Source organism: Taudactylus pleione, unplaced genomic scaffold (assembly GCF_031769625.1).
Source record: "Taudactylus pleione unplaced genomic scaffold, aTauple2 ptg000560l, whole genome shotgun sequence".
NCBI lineage: Eukaryota > Metazoa > Chordata > Amphibia > Anura > Myobatrachidae > Taudactylus > Taudactylus pleione.
This window is the reverse complement of record NW_028284962.1, coordinates 2220680-2238692: the sequence shown is the minus strand read 5'-3', so window position 1 is coordinate 2238692 and position 18013 is coordinate 2220680. Positions and strand designations below refer to the sequence as shown.

The following is an 18013-nucleotide window of genomic DNA, read 5'->3' as shown; positions in this document are numbered from 1 at the left end:
TCCTGAGCATACATATGAAGATATCTCCCCGAGGAAACGCTAGCTTTCCAGAGCTTGGTAAATTGTCAATGACTGCAGTTCCTATTGAAAAAATTCTATCCTGTGTTACCAGAATTCAGTTTTCGTAAATAGAAAGTAAATTTAAATTATCACTACTGTTTCTGCATGATTTGCACGGAGAATAGGCATAAAAATAAATAGACCCCTATACAAGCTGGCAACTTAGCTCTTCCGTTTGAAGATATCTACCAAGCACACAGATGCTTCCTAAAGTCTTTCTATAGCGGTGCTCCGGAATCACGGAGCTGTCCCAAAAGCTGCATCTACAGTGCAGCTTCAGGAACAACGCTGCACATTCAGTGATACCACCTATAACTACCAATCAAATGACCTGTATATTGCTTATATTATATACTGTACGCCACGGGTGGCCAACCAGTCAGAGGCAAAGAGCCCCAAAATATCTGTAGTCAAGTTAAAGAGCAAATAGCATGCGCACGCTGAAGGCCACGGCCCATTTATGTGCGCACGCCTTTGGTATGACATGTGCAGGAGCATGACCTTGTGTCACACCCCCGTTTTTAGTCACAGTGGGGACGAGCCCAGCAAATTGAAAATACTGCATTCGTACCCCCTAAAGTAGTGCTCCCTGTATTTGTGCCCCTTATGCAGGACCCCCTGTATTTATGCCCCTTATGCAGTGCCCCCAGCCCATTACTTACCTGACCACGCTGGCTTTGGCTCTGGCTCCCGCTGCCTCTGACTGGATCTAACTAGGTCCAGCAGATGCGCAGGGCAGGCTCCTCACATCGTGGGTGACGATCTTTAGCCAGCGTTCACAGTTCCAGTGAGGGGAGCTGCATCACATAACCTCATATTTGCCTACCTTTTGCTTGTCCTCCCCAGGAGAAGCCTGGGGAGGACAAGCAGGTGGGCTGTGATGGGGGCGGGGCCTGACGGGTCACATCATTAAGCATAATCGCGTCATTAAGCCCAGTCCCCTATACGGGGACCCGCGATCGCCGCGAAAATTCTCCCCATTCTGCCCACTTCACTAGGAAGTGGGAAGAATGCAGGAAAAATGCCTACCCTTCCGGGGGTGCAGGGGGTTACCCGAAAAATTGGGAGCCTCCCGCGAAAACCGGGAGGGTAGGCATGTATGCATAACCTTAAGAGACGCGGGTTGGCCAACCATGCTGTACACCAACAAACAAGGAGCAATTTTAGACCCTAAGAACGGATTACTTATTGGGCCATGATCACAAATCACTGACTATTGCAGTAAAGCAAGGGTGGGCAATAAGCGGCCCTCCAGCTGCTGTTGAACTACAAATCCCAGTATGCATTGCAACATTTTTAGCATGGCCAAATATCAAAACTGTGGTAGGGCATGCTGGGATGTGTAGTTTTACAACATCTGGGGGGCCGTTTATTGCCCACCCCTACATTAAAGGATTGTCGTAAACACACAAAATTACAAGAATTCTTCTTTAGAAGAAAAACAGATTATTCCAAAAACTTGGATTCATTTATTGTTTTTCAGTGAAATAGCTCTCTCCTCAGAACTATCTGCCAAAGACTGCAACAGATTGATAATTGAAATGTTCTAATCCGCACAGATGGACAATATTGCAATCGTATGGTTTAGTGCACTTGTTTATGCGAATACAGTATAAGGTTTTATCTCTTCAACTTATACAGTTTGAGAATATTGCAAATGAATGGTGTATTAAACACTTGTGAATGTGGATTTTAATACAAACTTTAATATAAGCTTTAATTTTTTTGTAAAACAATTACCAAGTTATACCATTTATCAGAAAGGAAATGTGTTTTTGTGACTGAAGTGCACCCATTCACACCATTGTGCTTCACATTCTTAAAATTATAAAATTATTAGCCTGTGCAGGGAAGATCCACACAACTAGAGCTGCAACTATGCTCTGATTCTGCAAATGCAGTAATACTATCCATAAAGAAAACCCAGGGTAAACGCAGCTCTTTACAGCTTTTACTCAGGTTTTAACACAAAAGCTATAAATATGAGTAAATGTACAAAGCCTTGGAGAAAGATAAAGTACCAACCAATCAGCAGCCTGTAAAATAACAGTTAGAAGCTGATTGGTTGGTACTTAATCTTTCTCCAAGGCTTAGTACATCTACCCCATAGTACTCACGGGAACCTTATTTATTTATGTACTTGGTAACGAGCAAAGTCCGATTTTGCTTGAATCAATCTCACACAGCACTGAAAAGATTACTCAAACAGCTGGGTGGGACTAGAATTAGGAAGAAATTGACAAACTGAATATCTAGGTCCCCACAGATGGAATAACAACTATGTCAGCATTTCAGGCTGCTGGTTGGGGCCTATGAACATGTTGGGCATAGGTAAATCATGGATGGTTTATGTCAGCTGCGTGCGTCCTTTTTAGAAGATGCCAGTATCAGGGATGTGTGCAATGGGAACCGGATGAAAGGTCGTCAGTCAACACGTCAACATCAGATGGTCGACATACAATAGGTCAACAGGGACAAAATGTTGACAGTACAAAAGTTAGACAGGTTAAAATGGTCGCCACAAATAAATGGTTGACATGTCTTTTTTTCAACATTTTTAAGGTTAGGGTGAGGGATAGGCACATGGGTGTGGGTTAGGCTACAATTAGGTTTAGGCACTAGAGGGAGGGTTAGGCACCAGGGGTATAGGGTTAAAAGAAAAATAAACGTGTCAACCAATTTTGTGTTGACCATATGTGTGTCAACAATTTGAATCTGTCAACATTTAGTCCATGTCGACCTTCTTACTGTCAATCTTTTATACCACACCCGTGTGCAATAAATGAAGAATGTTCTATAGCCATAAGCATGATCAAATAAACAGGGATCCTCGGATTGAGACATAAAACAACTTATCTTATATTTAGTTAAATTGTCTTTAAAACCATTAATTTTATAAAAACATCTTTTCTTTTTCAGTTACAGTTGCAAATAAATATTGCTGGGTTGGAAAGTTGATTATGCAGGTTGACTGGTAAGTTTCAGAATTACTAATTTTAAATTGTTAACTTAATGCTCTGTGTTACTTTTCACATTACTATAGGTGTCCATATCGAGGTTCCAACCAAGGGCCTGATTCAGCAAGGATCGCAGTTGCTAATACACACGCAATCGGCCGATTGTTGTTTTCTGCGCATGTGTATGCATCGCAGTGCGCGACCTGGCCACTGCGATCGGGACTGCGCAGAGTGATTGACAGGATGTGCAGTTTGTGGGTGGTAATGGGGGGTTGGCCGAACGCAGGTGTGCCAGTGCGTTCGCACGCCGTTTCAGTGGCGTGCATATATTATTCACTGCGAAGCCATACGCAGTATGAGGTCTCATAGCGTGCGTGGCTGTTAGCAATTTCTGAGTAAGGTCAGGACTTGTGCAAGAGTGCGTTGGGGTCCGATGGTACTAGATTGTACCGATGGTTTCGCTCTTCTTCTACACATATTACGGATATGTGTATGGTAAAGTGGGCGTCCTTATGTGGTGCTGAGTTTGCATTGCGATCGCAGTGGTTTGGCTTGCTATCCCAGTTGAAATGCGTGCGTACGCAGTATTTTGATCCGTAGTGAATCAGGCCCTAGAATGGTTAGATATATTGGTTCACTTCCCCCCCGATGGCATGAGAAGAGCAAATGACGTGGCAGGATGTTAAAACTAGTTACAGTTATAAAACTATAACAAACTATTATGGAGCAATAAAAAAGGCACTATAAAACAAGTGGTGATAGTCAAACTGGTGATAGACAATAGGCCAACATAACATAATAAAATGTTGCATATCACACCACAAAGTCTACAAATCTGTCCATTATGAACTACTGGAGCAGTCCACTTCAGTTTCCCAGCTTCGCTTATGCCCACTGCTCTGTCATCATACAGTGTGTTAATAGGCACATAAACCTTATGTCTGAGTAGGACACAAAGTGGCTGTATTTGTGGGTAGTAGTGGAAGCTAGATAGACATCATTATATTAATGGGAGATTCCGTGCGGCTAATACGAGAAACTGTGTGTCTGCAAGAGGGGAGCCGGGCTGCCAGCTGATTTTAGGCCAAACATAGCAGCTGTCACCATTAGGATCTGCATTATCATCAGCCCAATGATAGGTGTCACAATCGTGGGATTTTGAGGCTCTGTTCCCGAGCTGGGCCTTGGACCTGTATTACTCGGCTCAGATGCTCGCTGGAGGAGACTTGGCTTGATAAAGTTTCTCCGCATGAGAGGGTGCAGAAGACTGTTAAGAGGATTTGGGTAATGCGGAAGGATATTGGTGCGGCTAAGGAGCCGTATCGGGACGTTGATAGCGTGGTAGTTGCTTGGAGCGGCTGCATAGCCGTGGGGAGAAGGTGGTAGTGTGGACGCTACTTGGAGCGGCTGGATAGCCGTGTAGAGAAGCTGGTAGCGTGGGAGCTACTTGGAGCGGCTGGATAGCCGTATGGAGAAGCTGGTAGCGTGAAAGATACTTGGAGCGGCTGGATAGCCGTGTAGAGGAGCTGGTAGCGTGGAAGCTACTTGGAGCGGCTGGATAAGCATGTGGAGAAGCTGGTAGCCTGGGAGCTACTTGGAGCGGCTGGACTGCAGTGTGTAGAAGCTGGTAGTGTGGGAGCTACTTGGAGCGGCTGCAACACCTACAGAGCGCAGTGGGGAGGCTCACTTAGTTGGACTAAGGGGCTTGTTGCACTGGCAAGTTGTGTCAGCAGTGGGGATCCTTTTATAGTGAATGCTGGGAGCTGGTAGGCTGAGAGAGAAGGAGAAGGCTCCTCATTGGTGGTAGTGGAGTCACATGGGCAAATCCAAGATGGCTGCGCCCATGGACCAGGATGTGAGCAGTGGGGACCAAGCAGTCAGCAGGAGCCGGCGTGGAGGTAGAACAGCAGCGGGACCCATCAGAGGACAACAGCGGGACCCGTCCCGAGGAGGAAGCAGAGCACAGCGCGGGAGCCGGAAGATACCGCGGGTCAGCGCCCACAAAGGTAAGTGACGGGGTCTGATTCTGGTGTCTCTGGAGCGACGTGTGACAGTAGGTGTAAGGGATCCGATTGAAACAGCCTTCCCTTCTCTGTACACATGACTCACAGGGAACTCCAGCTATACCCCTACCACAAGTCAGGACAGTTCCATGCAATTGCATTGACACCTCACAGTTCCCACCCAGAAACGCCCAATTTACTGACAGAAAAATTGGATGCCCAAGTTCCCTCTGGCTCATAAAAGGACATACATACGTAAAATGCGTAAATTCGCATCTGCGCATGAGCTGTATGCTAGAACTTGTCATTTGTGTTGGAATAACTCAGAATCAGCCCCAAAGCCTCATATTCTAGAGTGTCCATGCAACAATGAAATCAAAATCAGCACTGCGCAATAGCGAATCAGCTGATTCGCTAGTACTAGCAACGTCATAATCCTTTCTGTCATCTGGGATTTGCGCCTACCCCTGACCACAGCTTATGAGTACGTGACTGGCTCTCGTCCCACTCTCCAGCAATCTGATTCCCTTGCAGCAGATCCACTTTAGACTTGTCCATTAAAGCATTGTTACAAATCTGATCCCTTATCAGTTCATTACACCAGCACTGATTTTAGATAAGTTGTTTTTAATCTACATTTTTATATGCTATATTATTAAAGTTATTAAAATGTATGTTTAGCAACTTATCTGTAATACAAATTTTCTTATACACATTATTGCCTTGTATTAGCGCAATTATCACTACATACCATTTTTCTGCTGAGGGCCATTTTGATATATATAACATTATTCGCGGGCCTGGTGCAGGCTACTTGTGATATCACGCAGGGCTGGGGCCACAACTGCAGTGATTACAGCAATGCCCGAAGCATCCCGAAGATGTTCCGGGGAGCTGTAAGGGCAGCGGTGTGACCGTCTGCAACCGGCGGCACTGCTGCATAGATTCTGGCTGCAGGGTGCCATTCTAGGCACCCTGGTAGCCAGATGAGGCTAGCAGAAAAAAGCTCAGAGGGCCGAACCAAATGCTTCCGGGGGCCTTATACGGCCCCCGGGCCTGAAGTTCCTCATCCCTGCTTTAATGGGTCAATTTGTTTGCTGCATCAGGTACAAATGACAGCAGCACAGTACTGTAAATGTGTATGAAAGGCTAAAATGAAGTTTCCCAAGTTCTTCATCCTGCAATCCTATTCATTTATCCACAAGAGTGCTACTTCCAGATACAGAAACTATTGCAAGTGAGGTTGAAGAACTCCTCCAAGCTGCAATCAACATGGTTCCCTAGATAACTCTTGTAGCAGCAACTGCCTACCTGCAAGATACAGTGCCACAATACAGTGAACATCTGCCAATGACATTTATCCAGTTATCCAAGTCCATTTTTAAGATTTTCTTTTTACCAGCTTCTAATTCTTTTACTCTAAAGCAGACAGCACTTCAGTCCCCATTACACACCAAAAATGTGTGGTATGTGTGTCCATCGGCCTGTGACGATGCCAGGGAGCACACATTTGCAGTCATTGCAGGGGAGTAGTCACAGAGCATTACTGCATTTGGGCATTGAGGTCAGTATTTACACGTCAACTCGTGCTTCAATTCAATTAGCCGTGAGGGGGTAAGGGGTGGTTGCTGTTGCAACGGCACCTCCTCTCGCCATCCTCGCTACCCGATCTCGCCCTGGACTGAATAAGTTTTGCATGCAGCCCTATGGGTGAGACCGGAGCTACCGTAAGTATATATAGCCACACTTGGACCTGATTCAGAGATGAACGCAAATGCCATCGCTGCTGCAATCCCGTCCACAGCTGTTGTGCCAAAGTATGCAAATGTAACAGACGCTTAGGCATGTACTGGGATGCCAACCTGCGACTTTGCAAATCCAAGCAACTGCACACAAAGACGTAGAATCAATCACAGATTATGTGAATATCGGTCTTCTGAGTAACCCTATGGTCACGCAGAACGGCCACAGGAACTGCGACGCCTGAACCATTTTTATTGCATAAGGAATCGCAGATACAGGCTGTGACACACCCCGAAAATGGACGCGACACACCTGCGTTTTTTATTTCCACTGCCCGTTACCTCCCCCAAATGCTCCCTGCCTGTCAATCACACTGCGAGTAAATAGTTGCAGCGAGCAACTACTGTAATGTTCAGAATTGTGGCTCTTTCCTACACTGTAAAAGATATTCACTATGGGCCGCATTCAATTGCTGGCGAAAAGTCCTTGACTTTTTGCATGCCGGAGTTTTCGCCATCATCGCTTGTTTTGCTTCCGGAAAAGTATTGCGCTCGTCACCGCTTTTCGCCCTATTCAATTGCAAAGGACGCGAGAACGCGTCCCGGCGAAACTCAAATCGGCGAAAAGTCCTGTCAGAAATGGGGAAATCATCCTGACACCCCCAAAAGATGCACTGACATGGGGGATCACTATGGATACCCCCGGATACCCCTGCTGAAGGTATTTGGGGTGCTTAAATGATCTCAATTGGGGCTGTTTAGCGTCTTTGCAAAAGTGGTGAAGAATAGCATTTAGCAGTTTTTTTTTTTGGCAAAAATAAGTAGTCCCAAAATTTGGGGTACATGAAAATGGGTGCAAACATGGTTAAAAATCACTAAAGTGATGTTTTAAAAAACGTAAAAAACGCAACTTCAGCAAACACCTGCAATCCCCAAAAAAACTTGGGCATACTTGGGGGACCCACTGGAGTCTATTTCGCTAGTTTTTAACTTTGTCCCCCAACTTTGTTTTTTTCGCCCCAAAAACGAAATAACTTTTTTGGGTGGGGATCTTAAGTAAATTTTTTACTTTTTTTGACGCAGTTTACCTTTGGAGGACTGTACCAAGGCTGCAGGCGCTGGTTACAAGGCGCAGACTTTTCGCTCCAGCGAAAAGTCTTTGCAATTGAATACGGTGGACAGTTTCCGACAGGAAATGACGTCATCAGCGAAAACTTTTCGCCGGCAATTGAATACGGCCCTATGTCTTAAAAATACTATCAGAGCACAATATTGGTACAGGGGAACTTGCATTTGTTAACTGTGAGGGTTGTTTATTATCAGTGGTAAAAAGACTGGAGAGGGAGTTATAAATAATGCTGCATATGTAACTGTATACTGCAAAAGAGATGGTGTAGATTTGGAAGGAGTAGGTCACTAAAATTCTTGAAATAGGAATTGATGCATACAGTAGTTGCTTATTCTCCTGGAATGTTCGGGAGATTCCTGAAACTTGGGGAGCTCTCCCAGACTCCAGAGTGTAGCCCAGCATCCTGGATACACTCACTTGTCCAGAGAAATGTGCGATCCAGTGGCTCAATGATGTGATTCCCAGTGAATCAAATCATCGTGGTCCTACACACTGCTGCAAAATGCATCAATTAAATAATTCACAGCACCTTGCCTCCTTCACCTCCTACCTGGGACTCCCCCTTTGGCAACTCCCGGACCAGGTAAATAGTTAGCTAGTATGAATTGATGGGTTCACTTAAGGAACTGCAAATGCACCCTCTGAAGAATAAAATAAAGCAAACATACCAGTAAACATGACCTTCCTATTTTGCTTGGTCATACAGTGCTCTCAAGTTATACTGATTTCAACATAGCCCGGTCTCCCTCTGTCTATATTCTCTCTATGGGGGAAATGTATCAAGCCTTGGATAAAGTACCAACCAATCAGCTTGTCTTTTTTTCAAGCACAGCCTGTAAAATGACAATTAGAAGCGGATTGATTGGTACTTTGTCTCTCCACTTTATCTCTTTCCAAGGATTAGTACATCTACCCCTATGTGTAGCCCTCCACCCCTCCCCTCCCATTTGTCTCATCATCTTCATTCCTGTCCATTAGATTCTAAGCTATTACAAGCAGTCCTCTTCTCCTCTCCTATTCATTTACCTATGATTCCTTGCATCACACCTCATACCTCTTGCATGCGTTGTCACTTTGTCCTGTACCTTGCCTATTATGCCTTGTATATGAATTTGCTATTTTACAGAATTTCAATAATACCAATAAAAACTGCCATGGTAGGCAGCACTGTAAGTCCACTAGAATGTGCATGTAATGGAAAAGGATATAATGTCCTGTGAGATAGTTTATTTAAAGTTCTATTTACTATGTACTGCTTATGTGAGGATAATCTGATGCTTCTTTAAAACTGGTTACTTCTAACCTCCACTTAAAAGCACTCATTGTTCTGTTTAAAATGAGCTGCCAATAAATTTGGATTCAGAATATTAATGATAAATAATAGTAAAATTGCAAATGACTAAAAAGGCTAATGTTTCCTGTGTTGTTATACATTTCCTAATTTAAAAATTGTTCTTGCATAAATGAACGAAAATCTCACCTCTGTTGGGGAGATGTTAAAAACCTCTGCAATTTTGGCATAAAGCTCCTTGACGTTTGTGAAGCCCTCGATTCTGCCAGTTGAGCTGCCATGAGCCAGCTGAGTATGGAATACCAGCCTTGGTCTCACTCTTGGAGGGTGAGGAGGTCCTTGCTGGCCTTGTGCTGCTGAATCAGCCGGCACACTTTGTCTAGATTCTTTTGCCTTGTGTATTGTTTCTTTTGGCGCACTGCATTCTTTCTGGTCAGGGTCCACTCCGTTCTCCATGAATTCAGTTTCCGATTGCTCTCTTTCTTTTTTTACTCTTCTTCCTGCGCAACTTCCCCTCTTTGCCAAAAAGGTGTGTGAAGGAAACAATGACATAGCTAGGGAGGGAGAGATAAATAATTGATGCTGGGCTGCTCTTTTTGGAGCGTACACCTTGTAAAAGGATCCCTGGCTGAATATAAAAAAACCTAGTAACTGAAAACCACAGCTCAAGTTGTTCAGCAAAGGCTCCACCAGCTTAAAACTCATGGGTAAAAGAACACTGAGGCATGACTAAAAACTAATCCAGCTGGGGATGTACATGGAAAATTGCTCTCTCTGGAGACATGTCACCTTATTTTCAATTAGACGAACACTAATTAACTCTTTCAATGGTGGATACAGCTGCTTAAGGTGTGTCCTACATTGTGTACAAGTTTTTGTGTATCTTCTTTCTGTGAAATAGAAGATGCCCTCTGGGTGTTTACTTATGAACAACAAATCCTATCAGAAAGTCATATATTGAAGAAACCAGATAAAAAAAAAATATACAAAAAAAAATAATCATACATGTACAATATATGGTCAGGCTCAGAAACCTATAGGCCTATCTATAATACAGACAAAAGTGAGTACAGCAACCAGAAGAGCAGGTTGGTCACTAGTAAATTACAGTTATAAAAGCACAAAGTAAAAAATATATACGTGGAGAAACATGAAAGGCCAGGTAGAAAAAAAAAAATGCAAGACAGAACTATATCAGAAGCACCATGATTCCAAGACACACAGACATTATTTATATGTATAACGACACAGTGAACATAAGTAATATTACGATAAACCTTTATTAGTTTTGCATCTATACAATGTGATGTTTTCTATAAAATTACATTTAAACGTTAATATCATTCCCACTTAAACTCTGAGGGAGAGAATTAAATACACTTCATTAAACGTTTGATGGCTTTGATGTGCAATTACTAAAAGCTTATTTGAAAAATTTGTTCTTGTTGGGGAGATCAGGAATGCCCAAATACCCCATTAAGGGGAGTAATATTTTGCAGAATAGGATGGATTTATCCATGAATTTACATGTATGAATGGGAACCAAAAACACAATAATTTGCCGATCACAAAATGAGAAGCAATAGCATTTGTGCTGTTCACCTACGTCTACTATTAATGGCTTACTACGATAATTTTTATTATAAACCTGACTCCCCTCCCCCTCTCCCAACATTTGCTAATCCATCTTGTGTGCTGGGTTCTCCTTACAAAACAGCAGTGTCATTATGGTCAACAATGCTGGTGCAAACCATTGCAGCTTAAATTACATGATCGCTGCAGCAGTTTGCTTAACTGATGTAATGACCTTCTATAGTACTGCCTCTGTTGGAGGCACTATGTTAAGGCCCCCATACATCAGAGATTGATTCTGCAATCGATTGAAAAAGGGAAAGATTTTTATACACAATCGATTGCAAATTGCACGATTACTGCAATCAATCTCTGATGTATGGGGGCCTTTAGAGTACATTGTGACTTGACATTTTATCTGCAGATGTAAATACACTTGGAAATTTGTTTTATCAGCTCATTGAGTTTTTTTTTTTTTAATATACTCAAATTCCCAAACCTTTTAGCCAAGACTTAGGTTCCCTCTCTATTGATTCCAGCTTTGTATCAGTATAACTGCCCTCTCTGCTTGAATCCATACTTTTTGCTGCTAAACTGTTGAAGTCCATTTGGTTCATGGGGAGTTGGGCATACGCCAGACATGCCCAACTAATATTAAGTGCAAAACACACTACTATGCTTTATTACACTTATTATTAGTGGCACTTTAAATATTGAGGTAAAACCGGCCAAGAAGTTGCAGCTTTCATCGTAAATATAACCACTAAGAACTCATTGCTGTGTGTGTCCTGGAATCTATCTTGCCTGTATTTCTGGTCCTATTATCCCTTATCCCTACAGTTTGCATTGCAAGACTGCTGTTACGCTCTTGCGTTTCTCTAATTATTTGTTTTTATTATCATGTGCCTTGTTTATTTTGTTGTTGCTTTGTGCTTCTGGTGTTCTTTTAATTGTTCTTTTGGCTTTGCTTTTTTGGTTCATTAAAGTGCTAGTTTATCTATATTTGTGTTTGTCTAATGCTAGCACTGGTCTCTATGCTGAAAGAAGGCACACTGACGTTTTCTGTATGGTTTATAACTTGGGAGTAAAGTAACAGCAAATGATCAGTTCAAAGAATCATATCTTTGGAATATTCAGGATGCGGGACTCCGGTGTTCAGAATACCGACACCGGCATCCCGACCGCTGGGATCCCCAAAGGCAAGTACTGGGGTTACTGGGAGTTTTAGGGCTAGGTGCTAGGGGGAGGGTTAGGTTTAGGCTGCGTGGAGGGAGTGTTAGAGGTTCGGCTTACTTATCTGGAGGCGTTGGGATTGTATCCTGGACGGGATATGGAATCCTGTACCCATACCTATATATTCATATCGTTTTTACAAATCCCTGGTCTTTAACCACAATTAAAGCCAATTACCATATCTCACAGTGATCAGCCAGGAGACACTGAAAAGAGCTGTCCAGTCTGACTTAACAGAGACATCCAAAACAGGGTCATATGTTTCGAACATGAGTGACTCATTGGTTGAATAGAGCTCTCATCAATTTTAGACACATGATGTTGTATATTGTTATTTACACTCTTATTTAGGGTACCCTCTTTTCTGTTTGTGTCTATATGAGCTCCTTGAAGTTCAGGCCATAGGCATCTTCTATATAAGAGATTGCAGCCTGGTAGCTGTTCAATTTGGTGAGAGGCAACACACCATTCTGTTGGTGTAAGGTGTAAGATCTTTTCACAATAGTTGTAGCTGTTGGACAGAGAACAAATGGAAGAGGATTACCATCTTAGTTGAAACTAACGATTCTACAAAATACTGAGGAAGACCTAGCTTGAAAGGACCTTGCTGTCCCATGTCACAGCAGAGATGAACACTTTGACCTGATAGAGAGTTTGGACTGGCATTTTTTCAGGTCAACTTACTTACGGTAGAAAAAGCAACCAGGTGCGCTGTCAGCCAGAAAACAACCCCTTGAATAAACAGAGCATCTCACACATGCAGGATCTGCACCTGCTAAAATGGACAAGAGAAAAAAAGTGGAGTGGAGTGCTGGTTTAATCAAGTGACCACACTAATTAATGCAAATAATTTATTGCAAAAATAGAACAGTAAAATACATAAAATACATACAATTCAAGTATCTACACTGGCACGATATTGTAATGTGGATGAGCAGGTAAAAAGTGGAATTGTTGTAACATAGGACCACTCCAGGGTCCAATAGCTGGTAATGTCCACAAGCAAGCTCTGTGTATGTCCACTGTAATAGTATGCTGTCAGCAAGAACATGTAAAGCAATAATGCCAAAACGAATCCAAATGACCGGAGAACTGTAGTCACCTGTAATGTGAAGCCGGTACTCACACTGTATCGATAGCGTCAGGCCAGTGTCTGGAGTGCACCAGGATCCGTTCCAGACAGGGACCGGGCTCACCACGCTGGCGTAGCTAGTTCTGGGTGTGATGAAGGGAGCCGCTGGTAGTGGTCCTATTTGGCTTGTATCTCCATTGTCAGACTGGGGCATGAAGGGCCCACCGGGGGAATGCAGTGGTAGGGGCCCATGCTCAAGGGATGTGGTCATCCACCAGAGAGGGTGTGACCAGTCACCACAGATGCTTGGCTAACCATTAGGCAAATCTTGGTGTAGTTTCAATAGAAGGGAACCAAGCCCCCATGTTGGTAAGTGGTTCTTTACTACCAGGTAACTAAGCATCTAACAATATATAATTTGATGTCTGGAACCTAACACCTAAATGAGGGAGGAGGGCTCACAGGCATTGGGCTCACCAGGGATTTTCCCTGTACCGCTGTGGGCCAGTTCAACCCTGTGGATCTCAATATGCTTTTAAGTGTCTCTGACCTATCACTTTCTTAATTGTGGTTCTGTTCATCTCCTGTAAGGAGTGTCACAGTATTTGCAAGGACTCTTGCCGTGTTTTACATTTTATATAAACTTGTTCTTTTTAAACATCCTGCATGCATTATATGTATACAGCCTATATTTAGGTCAGTTTAAGCAGTGAAGCTAGTCATACTAGTGAATCAGTGGGCTAGCCCTGTTTTGGATTAAAAAGATCTCTTTGATTAGTGGCACAAGGGCACTTTCTGCCTTCATAGTAAACACTGCTGGCAGCTCTTACCAAGCCTATCAGTGCTCTCTAAGCTTACATTGTCTGTTATATGCAGGCAAATATAACGTAGTGTTAACACTCAGTCATCACACAAAGCAGTCATGCAACAACAATCTAACTTTAACCCTAAAATAAAAAACAGAAGTCACATCATAGCCATACTAGCAAACAATCATTCAGTATTATACAAATTAGCAGCAAAAGAAACACATTGGTCAATGTTACATACAGATAAGACAACGTTATTTGTCTAACAATATATTTTAATGCAATACATAACATTTGTAGACAAAACAATTTAGAGGAACAGCAATTAATAACTATTTGTCAAAATCACAATTCTCAGCTTTAAGTCCTGTAGCAAAAATTGCTGAGAAATACAAAACTAAAGGTTTTATGTAAGGTGCAAGGCACAATTTTCTATTGGTCCAAATTCCACTTTATATCTATGTCCGATTCCCACGAAGCTCCTCAATGTATTTAACATATAAAATAAAAATAGGGACTCGGCCTGATTTATCAGTGAATTTTATCACTCACTGTGGGGGAATGTATGAAGCTCTGAAAAGTGATATAGTGGAGAGTGATAAACGACCAGCCACTCAGCTCCCAACTGTCATGTTACAGGCTGTTTTTGAAAAATGACAGTTTGGAGCGGATTGGCTGGTGGTTTATCACTTTTCAGAGCTTAATACATCTGGCCCAGAGAGTGATAAAACTTGTTGCGTATGATAATGGTGCTCCAGCCAATCAGCTCCTAACTGTCATCTGACAGTTGTAAGCTGTCCAGACTCCCAAGAGTATACAAGAGAAGACTATAGTGTAATAATGGGGTTGGGTATGGAATCACAGCAGTCGGGATGCAGCTGGTCAGAATACCGACAGTGGCATCCCGACAGTCAGAATCCTGACACCCTTAGGCAAGTAAGGTAAGACTAACCCTTACCCCTAACCCTCCTTCTCCGGTGCCTAACCCTAACCTCTCGTCTTAGTGCCTAACCCTAACTTCCCCCTCAACGGAACCTAACCCTCCCTGCTTAGTGCCTAACTCTAACCTCCCGTCTTAGTGCCCAACCCTAACCTCCCCCTGACCGATGCCTAAGCCTAACTCTTCCCTTATACCTTCGGGATGCCGGAGGTCGGGTTTCTGGTGCTGGGATCCTGACGCTGTCGGTATTTCGGCACCGGTATTTTAACCCTCAACATCCCGCACACCGGGATGCTGACTAGATCCTGTAATAATGTATTTACATTTACACTGACATATTGTAGGTACATAAAGAAAAAAGTTATTGCACATAGTATCGCCAGCTGCCTAACGGTTGATATTAGAAGCGTTTAAAACAATGATGGACTGTTTCTGGACACATTCGTCCCACTGTCCACTTTAGTAGGTAGTCATCATTCCATCTATGTCTGCAGGAGACAGCCCGTGCTGGAGCAAGAGTGATCTCACTGACATGCTACCATTTGTACTTAAAATCTTTCTAAAAGTGGAATGTAAAAATGTTAATAAACTATTTTAGTCTTTTCTCTTTCAAACTATTGGGAGTCCTCGTTTCCAATATGGGAAGGTGATAAAGAGAAAAAGGAACCCTGACTATGGATCATTTAACACATGATTTGATATGCCTGTTATATATTCATGTAAGAGTACAACCAAAATGGGGAACATCTGATTCTTGTAGGTGTGGAACTCTGGATTTATGCTTAAAAGGACATTTCTCTCTCTTTATTACTGTACAGAAATATATTTCAGCATTTTTTTTTTCTTTATATGTGAAATACATTGAGGAGCTTGAATGGAATCAAACGTGGATAAAAAGTAGAATGTGGACCAAGGTTGTACCTTATGTAAAACATTTTACGTTATTTTACCTTATTCTAATGAGGTCGTATTAGAGGACCTTTTAGGTTCATCAGAGGCTGCTTACTAAAGAGTGTCCTTATACTACCATCTTTTATACACTACTATATATATATATATATATATATATATATATATATATATATAGCTGAGTACCTGCGATTTTCACAAAGTGATGTTCATTACATTGTCCCTTAGCTATTTCAAAACATCATCAGATTATATCATTTTGTATAAAACATTCACATGTATAATTCTGGAAAATGAATGCTGAGAGATATTGTGTCCTACCTGTGATTACTGGTCATTAGATGGTAGTGCTTAGTCATTTATGAGAATCAAGCACCTTCATTTTACAAACAATTGTGTTTACAATATTCAAGTGAAATGAAGTGTAAAATAAAACTGCTGACAATCATGTAAAAGTGATCTCACTAATATTAAACTGACTAATAGCGGAGTTTTGAGAAATTATTTTTCTAAAAATATAAAAAAAAAAAAAACAATATTCTATCATGTGCATACTAAAAGTTTATCCAAAATGAATTACAGTATTTTGCACACTACAAGGTATAGACAAATTAGACCGACAATTATCTCCTATGGAGCAGTAGCTTACATTATCATAGAACCACCACTGCTTGCTGGAGAGGCAGGGAGACGCAGTTTGTTGGCAGAGAAAGAGGCAGCGTCACTACTAGAATAACTATGAAACAGCTGCTTTCTCCTCTGATTTGCCAGTGAGACTGAGATGCAAGCAGTGACATCACTCCTCCACATCCTCTTAAAATAGATGCCACTGGCAGAATAAAGTAAGAAGCAAAATCAGTGCCACCTAAGCTTGTAACAGTAATATGCCGCCTGCATCTGTATTTGGAAGAATGAGGTCGACTACTTGCATCTCTCGAGCAGGGGGATATGGGTTGCAAATAGTGAAAGAGAGAACATTAAATAAGGTTTGCAAAAATAGAGAAGAAAAGTGAACAACAGAGAAAGGAATAAACCTGGGTGGCACACGTGACAGAGCCAAATGGAGATAAGTCTAACTGGTTGCTATGTTTTACAGATTCTTTGTATTTGCACAAATATTTTAAATAAATCATTTAGATACATTACTGAACGGTGCAATATCATTATAACTCCCTACACCAGCATTTTCATCAATAGGCACAATGTTAAAACTTATACTACCAAAGTAATCAGAAACTATGAAACTAGGTTATATATTTATCCAAATACATCCTTCAGAAACCAAACTGAACTTTCTTTTACATCGACTCACAAAATGCCATCATACATTTCTGCAGCTGCTGGGAATGTCCTCTGTTACAATTCGCTGGGTTTTCACCAGATGTGTTACATCTTGCTGAGCAGTCACTGTACATTTCTGGTCAGATCAGAGTGGGAAAGAGCTGTTTTTACAGGTGTTCACTGTAACATAACATACATGCGCTAATATTGGTTTAAGCAAACAAAAAAATATCTAAAAGTTAAATTTTATGGTAAAATAAAATTGGGAGCTACAGGATATAGTAAATTAAAAGGTTAATACAAATAATAGTAATATTTACATTGACATCATTTATAAATAGTCACACAAACAACATGTGTTTCTGTAAAGGTGCAGGCGACATACAACAATATTACTAATAGAAGCATTAAAAATTGATTCAGAAAGGAATGGGCTTTATTCGAGACTTAATTTTTTTGTAGCCTTTTTATTCACTTTCTTCCACAACAAAATGTGGGGGATGTTAAATACTGGACTTGATGGGTCTCTGATGAAGCATTGAACTTATAAAGATCTGAAGTTCTTTTTTTTACTAGTGTCCATAAATGTGGACTTGTAAATGTATAATTAAAATGTATTAACAATTCAATGGAGTCTCAGGGGTATATTTACCTAAGTGAGAGTTTTTAGAAATGGAGATGTTGGCCATAGCAACCAATCATTTTACTTAACATTTAACTAGCACCTTCTAGAAGATAAAAGCTAGACTCTGATTGGTTGCTATGGGCAACATCTCCACTTCTAAAACTCTCACTTTAGTAAATATACCCCTCAGACTGCTTCTCTGAAGGAGAGATAGGAAAGAAGATGATGTTATTCAACGTATACACTTACAGTATTCACAGCCAACCATGTTTCACTAAATCAAGAGATACAGACAGGGCTAGATCAACAATGGTGTGGATGGGACTACTGCTCCAGCTCTCCATATAAACATTGGCCTAATTTCATGACTGCATGATGATGAACAGCCAT

At 41.7% G+C, this 18013-nt stretch overlaps 2 protein-coding genes across 4 annotated transcripts in view; both read right to left on the bottom strand.

Annotated features, from left to right (window-relative positions):
* Positions 1-9783, bottom strand: part of GIPC3 (GIPC PDZ domain containing family member 3) — a 107748-nt gene extending 97965 nt beyond the window's left edge. Inside the window, exon 1 of the mRNA XM_088452984.1 lies at positions 9372-9783. Within this exon, the coding sequence (XP_088309110.1) occupies positions 9372-9734 (363 nt within the window). The 5' untranslated portion in view covers positions 9735-9783. The remainder of the gene's footprint in view (positions 1-9371) is intronic.
* Positions 9784-15925: 6142 nt separating this feature from the next.
* Positions 15926-18013, bottom strand: part of HMG20B (high mobility group 20B) — a 58607-nt gene continuing 56519 nt past the window's right edge. For 2 of the 3 annotated variants that reach the window (XM_088452957.1, XM_088452959.1), the window contains exon 10: positions 15926-17178. In XM_088452957.1, coding sequence (XP_088309083.1) covers positions 17166-17178 — 13 coding nt within the window. In that variant the 3' untranslated portion in view covers positions 15926-17165. The remainder of the gene's footprint in view (positions 17179-18013) is intronic. The other variant, XM_088452958.1, reaches the window with a different exon arrangement.